This window comes from Neofelis nebulosa, chromosome 9, assembly GCF_028018385.1.
Source record: "Neofelis nebulosa isolate mNeoNeb1 chromosome 9, mNeoNeb1.pri, whole genome shotgun sequence".
NCBI lineage: Eukaryota > Metazoa > Chordata > Mammalia > Carnivora > Felidae > Neofelis > Neofelis nebulosa.
In genome coordinates this window covers 78,449,148-78,461,314 of record NC_080790.1, presented here as the reverse complement: position 1 = coordinate 78,461,314, position 12,167 = coordinate 78,449,148, and the positions used below count along the sequence as shown (strand labels likewise).

The 12,167-nt window shown below is 51.0% G+C and overlaps 1 protein-coding gene across 5 annotated transcripts in view; it reads left to right on the top strand.

Annotated features, from left to right (window-relative positions):
• FAM178B (family with sequence similarity 178 member B) overlaps positions 1-12,167 on the top strand; it is a 115,535-nt gene that overhangs the window by 78,428 nt on the left and 24,940 nt on the right. For all 5 annotated transcript variants that reach the window (XR_009248703.1, XR_009248702.1, XM_058684334.1 and 2 more), the window contains exon 13: positions 11,577-11,664. Coding sequence is in view for 3 of the 5 variants with exons in the window: in XM_058684334.1 (XP_058540317.1) it covers positions 11,577-11,664 (88 nt within the window). In the remaining 2 variants the exon portion in view is untranslated. The remainder of the gene's footprint in view (positions 1-11,576; positions 11,665-12,167) is intronic.

Sequence of the window (12,167 nt, the reverse complement as noted above, 5' to 3'; positions counted from 1 at the left end):
CTGAAGTTTGTGGAGTTTTTTTTTAATTTTATTTTAGAATACATTTAGATTTACAGAAAAGTTATGTGGATAATATAAAGGGTTGATTCTAATTAAGTCTTTCTTTCTTTCTTGAAAAGAAAGGCCTTCCCCACCCCAAGATCACAAAAATATTATGTTATATTTCTCCCAATACTTACATTAACTTTGTTACTATTGGTTTTTAATCCCGTCTGGAATCTATTTTTCGGAGGTAGGAGACAGGGCTCTAACTTGATTTTTTCCACCCCTGAAGAGCCAGTGAGGCCAACACCAACTCTTCTTTATGTCTTCATGATCCACCTTTCCCAGCAGACTGGAGACTACCTTCATCATCTCCTAAATTTATGATGTCATTTACCTATTAGTTGAATCAAACAGATTTCAGGAATCCGTGTCTTTTACAGGGTGTTGTTGTAGCTCCAGGGCCTTTGCTCAGTGTTCCTTAAATGTCAGGAGTTAATACAATGGAACAACCTCACCTCCCTTTCAAACAGACACATCAACTAGGGTGATAATTCCTAAAGAGGGTTCATCAGCAGGATGGGTGTCATCTGTTTATTTAGAAATTTTATCTTATTTTCCTAAAAAGATAAAGCTTTCAAACCGAATGAAATTCAAAAGGCACTGTAGAGCACATATTTAAAATGTGCCCCTACCAGCCACCCAGCCTGCCTCCATTTCTTGTGTGTGTTTCTGTGCATGTTCTCTCTGCCCTTCTTTTCACTTCAACTAATGTTTTGGCAATCATTCCAAATTGGGTCAGAAAGAGCTTCTAATTCTTCTTTACAGCCACACCGTGGCTGTGGTCTTTAGTTAGCCGCCCCCCGCCCCCCACCCCCTGCTCCCTGTGGGGGCGATGTTGCAGGAGCTTGCTGGCAGCCTTGTTCTGCCCTCACTGGTGGCTGCCCCACTGGGCTTGGTGCCCAGACTGACCCCCAGGAAGGAGGGCGTATCGTTGTGCATTCTGTCACATTCTTAGTCTACTGCCTGGTTAAGCACAAAGTGAGAACTGTCACCAACATTTGTGTGATGCACATCCCCACCCCGCCCCCCGGCCCCCCGCCCCCATCTTGTTGACCAAGACTTCAGGGATGCACTGTAAATTTAAGGAGAGTTGAGCTCAACCATGAAAAATGAAAGTAAATACTGAAGCCAACCATCTGAAATGGGGCCAATGAGAAGGCTTTCCCTTGGAGGAGCATCAGTCTTGGGACTGTGGCCCCTCTGGTGTAGCTCCAGGGGGCTGTGGGGAGGGGACTTGCCCTTCCAGCTCCTGTGCAGGGTCCCCAGTATGTGTTCTGAGCAAACTTCTGCAGACACTCCCAGGAGCCAGCCCTTTTAGGGGGAGGACAGAGGCCAAGGGCTGCTTTCACTCCACTGAAAGCTGATGTACACAGGCTCTGGGACCCACCTCCTTCACCACCCGCGAATATTTATTAGATATCCTGTGTATGCTGCTTAACTGTGGCCTCCAAAGTGGAAAGGAAGATGAAACCAGCTTGAGCAGGCTGCCGGACCAGCCGGATTCTGACCAGCAAGTAGCAGCTGGCTGCTAAATGCCGGAGCCGTGGGAGAAAGTGGCCTTCAGAGTCTTGAGGTCTTTGAACACTGGGGATAAGAGCACATGCAGGCACACCATAGCTTTCCCCACACCCTCCTTGTTTTCCTTCATCTTCCATGCTGCTCGCTCCCCTCAGGGTAGGGCCAAGGGCTGTACCATGGTAGAGAGTTATGTCCCCCCACCCACCCTTGCACCACCCCCAGCCCCCAACCCTCCCACCCCCAGCTCGGTGCAGGTCCTAGACCACTTCGTTCTCTCTGTCCATCTGCCTCTGCTGTCTTCATGTCCTGGGCGCCGTGTTCCACCATAACTCCCTTCCTGTGTGCTGCCTCATGTGTCCTATCCCTGCATTGGCCCCTGACCCCTTCTGGCTAACCAGGACCCACTCTGAATCGCTGGCCAGCCTCCATGGGGCCCTCAGCAGATTCCAGACATCACCACTTCCTGCTGCTGAAACCTCTGAACACCAGCAGACAGCACTGTCCCTTCTTTCTCCACTGACTTCTCCACCCACACACCTAGTGGACCCACAACTCACCTCCTTCCTTTCCTCCCGACCCCACCTCCCATGGTCAGGACCCCAACAGTCCTATCCCTTCCAGACCTTCTTTACTTATCCCTTCTTACTCCTATACCTTTCACTTTTTATTCTCTACTGACTGTTCCTTAATACATACATGCATTCATGCATCTCCTCCCTTAGAACAGCAATTCTGCCTTCACCCCCTCCTCCAGCTCCTGCTACACCTCCGAGCTCCCCTTCCCCTGTTCTCCCTTACTCCATCCACCCAAAACAGGCATTCTGAACCCTGCCCCGCCCCCCCCCCGCCCCCGCACGGGCCCCGTGGTGGATTCTTCAGAGATCAAGAGTGTCATAGGAAGTTCTCACCTGAGAAAACAGACATGCAGGCTCTGTGGGTGGGCAAGGCCAGAACATTCTAGAAGGAGGCAGCCAAGGTCCAAAAACCCTCGAAATTTCAGAAGGTCTCAAAATCTGGAGGAACAAGAGGCAGGATGAAGGTCATGTCTAGGGGTCAAGGGGCCATGCTGGAGCTGAAAGGGCAGCAAAGGAAAACTGGGTCACAATGAAGCCAGGAGTGTGAGGGGTTGTGGCTGAAGAGGATCTGGCTCACTCTTATGAGTGGGTGTGCATGGGGCGGGGGGTGGGGGGTGGTAGGGGTGACCCAAAGAGCCAGAAGTAGAGGAAATGTACTTCATCTGGCACTGTGGCCAAGTTGCCTTATCACCACTGACCTAATGGCCCTTCCTCAGGAACAAGCTTATCATTTTCTTCCTTGACTTCACAGTGTTAATTCTCCTGATTCCCCTCCCCGTCTTTGCCCCATCCTTCTTACTCGCCGTCATCCATTTCCTTCCTCCACTGCTCCTCAAGCCTCAGTTTGCCTGGGGATTCTGCCCCGGTCCCTCTCCTGTGATCACTTGGCCCAGTCTCAGGGAGCTTTCCGGGCTGAGTGCTGTGGTGCTCTGTCTATATGGCCCTGCTTCAGGACTCCAGCTCCCCCTCCCCAGGTGCTGAGTTTCACCCTGCCAGTCTACCCCAGGATGCCTCTGCTGAAGGTGGTTACCTTATCTGGGGCTGGGTGCCTTCCTCGGGAGCAGCCCAGTGCTGGGGGCACAGTGGCCTGTCCCTCTGCCTCGACCTGGGATATCTCTGAAGGCCCTTGACAGCTCCAGAGGTCCTTGCAGGGTCAACCACGGGTTCTGCTGTGACTACATTGCAACCTGGATTTCCCCTTTGGCTCAAACCTGCTTCCTTCATCCTTACAGGAGGTCGTCTCAAGAGCACCCCTCTCCCCCCTCCCATAAATTCCCTGCATGCTCACCTCCACTTCAGAGTCCACCTCCTAGAGAACTTGACTTGATACCCCATCTTGTCCACATTCATGGCTGCAACTCCAGCTATGTGCCAGCAGCTCCCAAGTCAATACCGTTGGCTAGACTTTTCTGCTAAGCACCAGATCTGTGTGGGCAAGTATTTCAGGTTCCACGTGTGTGAAACAGAAGTCACCACCTTCTGAGGAGGACCACCTTCTCCTGTCTTCCTTGTCTCCATGTTGGCATTAGCACGTGCCCACTGTCTGAAGCCCAGGGGCAGTCCCCTCCAGCTCCTCCTCCCCAGCAAAAGACATCTCTCCCGCCACCCTCACACAGTTCCGCCTTTTGTCACAGCGCCCCTGAATTGCTGCCTCCTTCCAGGCTGTCTCCCATCTGACCCATGCCTCCACTGTCCAGCCTTGTGACCTGGCTTCAGATGCACAGCCAGCCACATCATGCTTTTGCTTTGTTAAAATCCCTCAGGTTGGGGCGCCTGGGTGGCTCAGTCGGTTGAGCGGCCGACTTCGGCTCAGGTCACGATCTCGCGGTCTGTGAGTTCGAGCCCCGCGTCGGGCTCTGTGCTGACAGCTCGGAGCCTGGAGCCTATTTCCGATTCTGTGTCTTCCTCTCTCTGACCCTCCCCCATTCATGCTCTGTCTCTCTCTGTCTCAAAAATAAATAAACGTTTAAAAAAAAAATTTTTTTTTAAATAAAAAAAAAAATCCCTCAGGCTTCTATCCTCAGGATGAAATTTAAACAGCAACACACTAAGACCTTAGTGCCTTCTCTTCCAGTCTTACCTTAACCCCTTCGCATGTCCCCAGCAGGCTCCCAAACTCCAGCCTCCCAAACTCACAATTTGTCCCCGAGTCTTTTCATTTTTTCTTTTTTTTTTCTTTTAATATTTTTTGGGAGAGCACAAGTGGGAGAGGGGCAGAGAAAGGGGGACAGAGGATCTGAAGTGGGCTCTGTGCTAACAGGCTGACAGTACAGAGCCTGATGTGGGCTCGAACTCACGAACCGTGAGATCCTGACCTGAGCCAAAGTAGGACACTTAACCACCGAGCCACCCAGGTGCCCCATTGTCTCTGAGCTTTTCAACATCAGTTCCATCTTCCCAAAGAAGCCTCTTCCCTTATCCCTCTCCTCCTTCTCTTTGCCTGGTTAACATTTCCTCGACCTCAAGACTAGGCTCAGACGGGAGACATCTCTCCCAAGATACTTCCTGACACAGGGCCCCTGATTGTTGGCACCCTTGGCTGACTCCTTGGGCTAGGAGCGTCTTGAGGGGGGAGGTGTGACTTTGCTTTCTGGGCCCTTGGAGCCTGGAATGAGGAGGGACTCGTGTGTGTGCATGCTCATACTCATGGAGCTCTCACTTTTGGAGGGCAGAGCTCAAAAAGCATAGAGTTGGTTTTTTAGTAGCCAGTTGCAAATGGAAAGATGGCTTGGGCTGGCTAGGAGATGGTACAGTAACATTTTGAATGTGGATTGCATGTAAACCTAGTGAGGAAAGAAGTAGGAAGTATCCAGAGACAGCAGGGGCTGCACCCGGAACTCAAGCATGATCTCAGCTTTTGATAGATAGGGAAGATGGAAAGTGGGACACCAGAACAAGGCAGATTGGCAAACCACGTGGACCAGTGATGGCGCCGGTGGAGAAAACTAAGGCCCATAGAAGGGACTTTTGTGAAGTTGGTTTTGAATAAAGGAGTGCTGTTTTGGGCTGGCAGTGACATATCGACACTGATGAAGAGAGGACAACACTACCTAATTCCTGGTTTGCTTCCCTCTTCTTTGTTGAGGAGCATCATTTTTCATCTCAACTCCACTACTGATAGAAGGGAATCGAAGCCGCAGACAGCATGGGCAGAGACTGTATGGAAGCCTCCAGCCGTGCGGAATGGGTTTAAGTCCCCTGTGGTGGGTGCAAGCACGTCCCACATCATTGCCGGGGGAGAAGCACGTGGGGTGCCCTGGGTCAACGGAGACCTCTGAAGGTGGGGAGGGAGGGCATGATGAGCTCTCTTCACTCAGCACGGTGTATGCGGCGGGCTTGAGGCGCCCCCCACACCATTCCCCAGGGACAGTTTGTGAGCACATACACAGAAAAGGAAGCTCTGCTTTCTAGGATTCCTAAGAATAAATACTACCAGACTAGCCTCATTTATGTTTTGACAGGCCAACCAGAATAGTACTCTGGAAAGGACTGTCTGGGCTTTTGTAGGGCGCTTGGTAGAGACTACCATTGTATCCTGAGGATGGCAGGAGAAATGTCAGGCTTCTCATCACAGGCGCTGCTGGCCATCAGAGCCTGCCTGGAGGGCAGGCCCCCAGGACACCCAGAGGCTTGTCTTCACTGACAAGTTGGTCAGGGCAGACCCGGTATCTCAGATGAGGCCATTAATGGAACAACGGTCAGACGCACACATGACATGAATACAACTGACAGCGAATGGAAGATTCCAGAAGATCTCAACAAACCACAATGACAGTCTGAGAGGAAAAGGGAGACCCAGCTGCACAATTAACAACAGGATCTGGGAAATGAGATTTGACAGCAAGACGTGTGAGAGAGACTTTGGGCTCAATCTGTGATCAGGGTGGCCAGGAAAATGGGCGTTAGTTAGGGCCAGCTCTGAGCACCTCACTGACTAGAATGTTGACAACCCCCAGGGCCTTTGGAGGACCCAACCCACAGCAGCAGAAAGATTCTGAAAGAGAGAAAAGTGTAGTGTAGCTGTTACACCTGGAGAAGAGGGAACTATGGGAAATATGGCTACTTCCCTCAGGTATGTTGAGGACCTAACTAAATAGACAAATATGTGGACGTTAGATGGGGTGACTTTGTTTTTAATTTTTTTTAGCGTTTATTTATTTTTGAGAGCACGAGCAGGAGAGGGAGAGGCAGAGAGAGAGGGAGACACAGAATCGGAAACAGGCTCCAGGCTGTGAGCTGTCAGCACAGAGCCCGACATGGGGCTCGAACCCACAAACTGTGAGATCATGACCTGAGCTGAAGTCAGATGCTTAACCAACTGAGCCACCCAGGTGCCCCTTAAGTAAGCTCTGTGCCCAATGAGGAGCTTGAACTCAAGATCCTGAGAGCAAGAGTTGCATGCTCTACCAACTGAGCCAGCCAGGCGCCCCTAGATGGGGTGACTATTAAGATGTTTTCTAAGCCTGAGGTTCTATGGATTTCCTCAGAATACCAAAAAGAAAGAGAAAAGAAAGGTGGTAAGGAGGATTGGAGTTGGGTCATAATTGTCCATAGGAACTTTATTTACTAAATAATAGTAACCTTTTTATTTAGTTCTACATTTGTGAAAGGACACATCAAAGGTAGATACTCAATGCACTTAGCAAAGGGGACCGTATGTATAACTACGACTATATCATAGGACCATAGATAGAATGTCATCTGCTCCCCAGAAGCCCTCTTGAGCCTCTCCCAGGCATTCCCTCTACAGAGAAAACCACTTCCCCGACTTCTTTTCCATAGATTAGTTTAGCCTGTTTTTGAACATGTGTATAAATGGGACTGTACAGAGTATTCTCTCTTATGTCTGGCTTCCTCAGCATAGTGTCAACACTTCGTTTGTGGGATTCATCCATGTACAAGTGAGCTGTTGTAGATGGATCCTTCATGTTGTCATGTGGAGGTCCACTGTAAGGATCCATGACTGTCTGCATCCCGCCATCTCTTCCTGTCTGCACTGTGCATGCCCACACTGACGAGTACCCTAACCTGTGTGTGGATGACTGGGCAGACTACCAAGGAAGTTGCCCTAACCTCTAAGCCTAGGGCTTAGTTCTTCTTGCCTGGGTAGCACATGCTCACATGCAAGGTGGACTCCAAGTGAAGAGGGGGTAGCATAAGAGGTGGCTGTGATGCATGGGAGGCGTTGTAGACAGTCCCTGAGAAGCAAGCCAGGCAGATGCCCTGAGGCAGGGTGTTGGGCAGCTTTTCCACAGCGGAACAGGCCACTGTTGTTGCTTCCTGAGCTGCCCTAGAGACGTGGAAAAGGCAGCTCACGCCTTTGGCCAGATGCCTGATGGCCTTTTAGGGTAGTTCAGCCTTGGCAGGGCCTGGTTCCCCTCCAGAGAAGCAAAGATGAGGGGCCCCAGAGGGGGCTGCGTTGACCAGTGTGTTTGTCCCAACATCCTAGTGGCCCACTCTGGTTGGTGCCTGGCTCCTGGCTGGGCTGCCCCTTGCAGGAGCTAGAGGGAAGGTTGGATGCTGGGAGGCAGAACGCCTGCTTTCCACTTCCTGGCTCTGCTGTGGATTTGGGAAAGTCATTTCCAGATTTCCCAGAGCCTTAGACTCCTCTTAGCGCTAATCCAGTGTCCTGATCTTACAGAGGCCCGTGGGGGGCAGGGGCGGGGAGGGGCAGGGCTGAGGCAGAGGCCTGGCCTGGTGTGAGCTTAAGGCTGGAGCTTGTTTCCTTATATGACAGTGGCTGGGATGGCTCCAGTGGCTTCTGCATCCTCCTTTGTCCGGCTGGTTTGAGTTCCAGAGAGGCCTTGCCGGGTGGGGTCGGGCAACTTCTAGGAGAGGAAGAGCCCCTGGCCAACCTCAGCTGAGCCCATGGCTCCTTTTTCTTGCCCCCTACACAGTTTGGGTGTTATTTGGGGTGAGTCCTTGCGTTTTCTCCTCTGTAGAGTAAGTTCTCAGTCTAAAATTAAAAAGTGGCCCTGTCCCCTGTCCCTGTGTCCCGGTGGGAACTGAGATCGTGTTTAAAAGGCAGGAGACCATCAGAATGAAAGGCAGTGCACAGGGGGGGACGGCAAGGGGGAGCATGTCACCTTCAGATGTGGGTTCCTTTTCATCCATTCACCCAGTGCTTTTTCTGGTGCTTTTCTTCTTTTCTGGACAACAACCCTGTCCTGACCCACCCAGCCCGCCTCTTCCCTTCTGGAACCACCCCGGCTCTGCTTCGCTGGCCTGCCAGCACCCCCACCCCTAGGTTGGCCCCTCCCCGCCCTCTGCAGGGTAAAGGAGCTCCCACACAGGCCTGGGTTTTGGATTAATGAAGCCCAGATGCAGGCCTTCTGACTCTGGCTACAAGTTAGCTTTGGAGTAGCAGCACAGAGGGGCCATTTACCGCCCACTGTGCTCCAGGCCCAGCTGCTGCCGGGGCTGCTGGGGAACAGCTGGAGAGCAGGTCCTGACTGCCAATGAGGTGGAAGCCATGCGGAGTGTGTGGTGTGGCCAGGGAGAAAATGGAGGGTGGGGCTCTGGGTGAGGGGTAGGGGTCTGGTTGCACTCACAGGATGATGAGGGGCTCCTGTTTGCTATCCCATGGGGCAGTCTAGATGAGGCTGCCTCTCCACAGGTCTCTGGTCTGGTTGGAATGCTGAGGGGCTCCGCAGAAAGGGGTCAAGGCTAAAAGGAGAGAGGGTCAGGGAGGGCCCCATGGGTTAATGTCAGGTCTTCCGATCAAGAATGGACCAGGGAGGGGCACCTTCGGCTCAGGTCATATCTTGAAGTTCCTGAGTTTGAGCCCTGCATCAGTCTCTATGCTGACAGCATGGAGCTTGCTTGAGATTCTCTTTTTCTCTGTCCCTTGCCCACTCACCCTCTCTCTCAAACACTAAAATAAAAAAAGGAATGGACCAGGAATGGCTGGCCCCTCCCTGGGTTGCCAGATAAAATATAAATATTGCACGGGAGAAACTTAATGCTAAGCAAATTACTCTGCTTATCCATAAGAAGTTCAAATCTAACTGGGCAGCCTATATTTTTACTGGCTAAATCTGGCAATCCTGTCTCTCCCTGCAGCTGAATTTCTTCTTTAAGTAATAGTTTTATTGAACTACAACATACAAACAAACAGAACACAGACCATCAGTGTATGGCTCAGTGGATTGCCACAAATCGAGCACATGTGAGACCAGCCCTCTGGTCATGAAATGAAACAGGAGCAGAACCTGCCTATCCCCCAAGCATCACCACTATTCCCGGCTTCCAACAGCTGCTATTTGCCTATTTTTATACTTGGTGTAAATTAAATATAAATTAAATCATACACAAGTATTCTTTTGTACCTGGCTTCTTTCACATGACACTGTGAAGATCCATGCCTTCGGATACAGTTTTAACTCACTGTCGTTAGGCATAGGGTTGAGTTGTGTAGATGGAGCCCAATCTGTGAATGCATTCTGTTGGCATATCAAGAGTACACTTCTGCCTCTCGTGTGTGTGTGTACGTGTGTACCTGGGAGTAAGATTGCTAGGTCATGGGGTGAGCACATGTTCATCTTTAGTAGATCTTGCCAAGCAGTTTCTCAAAGTGGATTAAATTCCCACCTGCTGTGTATGAGCATCTCTGTTGATGCTCACCAGCAGCGAGCATTTCCCATCTTTTTCAGGTTCTCCTTTCTGGTGTATGGTGGTGTTGCCTGCAGCCTCTATTTTTCCTCTTTCTAATCAAGAACCTGTTGCTTTGTTGATTCCTCTGACTTTCATGACTAAGTGCTAAGAAAATCAACAAGGCCCCTGCGTCAGCCTGCTCAGCCCTACAGGAGCCGTTCAAGGAGACATCCCTCCCCCACCTCAGTTCCATCACCCAGGAGCCTCCCTCACTTGAGGCCTGGGCAGCAGGAGGCTCTGCCCTGGGGAAGTTGCAGTGGAGCCCAGACCATTAAGCCCGGAAGTGGCTGGGCTGGATCCTGCCTCCCTAAAGTACTTGCTCGGCATTTCCCAGTGCTGCCCGTGGCAGGCTGTTCCCGATATCCGCCCAGTCCCTTGTGGTGTCCTTCCAGGGAGGTGGCTGAGGGCACCTGTGGGGGTCCCTCCAACAGTGCTGTTACCTGAGGGCATTTCTCCTCTAAGGAGCTGGTTCTAACCCAAGTGTTTTCCTTCGTGTTCCTTATATTCCCTCTAGCTTCAGGACCTCTCATTTGCTTCCTCTGATGGTGGCTCTCTGCAGGAACTGGGGACTGTGGCCACATCAAGGTCCATGCCAGGGGCTGACATCTGCTGCCCATGGGGAGCCACAATGTATGGAGGTGCAAGAAAGATGGGAGCCTCGTGGTAGAAATGGGCTGTGGCATGGAGCATGGGCAGAGGAGGGACCCCAGACCCCTCTTCCCATCACTCCTTCCAGCCTCTTCGGCCGCTACCACCCCAGCCCCATCCTCTGGTCTCCACACCCCTTTGCTCTTCCCTTTTGCTCCTTCCAGCCCTCAAGGACTCATGAAAATCAGAGCCCTGAACATTAGCATCTGAAATCCCCATCAGAGGTCTTCACTCCAAAAGATGGCAGATACTAGCCCCATCCCAAGTGAATTGGTTAAGACTGTTCAGTGCTAGACTGCTCCAGCCCAAACTAACTGGAGCCAAAGGCACTTCACTGGCTCACATGACCCACTGACCTACCGATTGGTCCAGGGGCTGGGGGCTTCAGGCACAGCAGGCTCTGGGTGTGGTCAGAACTCTGTCCCTGTCCTCTGTCTCTGCTTGATTCATCATCCAGGCTCTCACACAAGGAGGCAGGATGGTCACCAGCAGGTGTAGGATCACCTCCTGTCAGATCAGTGGCCCTGCTGGAAAGACACACACACTCCTGATAATTCCAAACAGGGCACCGAGGCTACCTCTCAGTGACTCAGTCACTCAGATTCTGATGGGCCAGGCCTGGCTCATGTGCCCACCCTGGGAGCACCCTGGGTGGGAGCAGGTTCTCCAAAGGAAAGCCACTGGATGCTGGGTAAAAAAAAAAAAAAAAAAAAAAAAAAAAAATTTAGCCCCACTCTCTATTACCCTACATGGTCTAAAAGATTCAAACACTGCAAAGGACAGAAAAAGCAAAGGTCTGTGCAAAAGCAGCTGAACATTACCCATCTCTGTGTATCCACAGAGAAGTATAGATATTCAGAGAGAAAGACCAACTAAGAAGAAAAACCACTGTGCCAGCATCTGAAATTAAAGTGACTCTAATTTTTTTACTTTTGCTTATTTTTAAACCTTCCCATCATGTTTTATTGCTTCTAAAATAAATAATGTTATAAACCAAAAGAGTAAGCCAAAGTACTCCAGACAACATGGCTCTCCCATGCTCACCACTCGGAGGGCATCCTGCCCCCTCGTGGACTTCAAGCCCACCTGCTCTCACAGTGTCCCGCCACTCAGTCCCTCTTACTCCTTCCCTCACAGGCAGCTTCGAAGCCAGCTCAGCCTTGTGGTCATTGCCCGGATGCTAGACCAGCAAGAGACGCTCCCTCTCTGGCAAGAGAAGGCCCAGGTGAGTCTTGGCCTCAGCTGGGCAGCATCCACTGGGCCCAGGAAGCCTGTGGGTGAGCAAAGGGCTCTCCCCAAGGCCTGCCTGCTCCTGAGGCTTTTCTCAAAGGTTAGGGTCCTCAGGCCAGGAGAGCCAAGTTGAGTTTGAATTTTTCACTCATACCCTTGCATTCAACAATTACTATTTTGTATGCTTCCTGTGTACTAGGCACTAAGGATAGAGCAGTGGGCTGGGAGCGTGTGTTACTTTTTTTTTTTTTTTTTTGTAAAATATGCATGACATAAAGTTTACCATTTTAATGTTTGGGGTTTTGTTTTGTTTTGTTTTTGTTTACCATCATGACAGTTTTAAGTGTAGAGTTCAACCATTCAGCGGCTCTAAGTACATTTGAGACATCGTGCAGCCATCACTGCCTTCCACCTCCAGAAATTTTTTTTATCCTCCCAAATAGAAACTCCATACCCATTAAACACTAATTCCCATTGCCTCCTCCCCCGGCCCCTGCT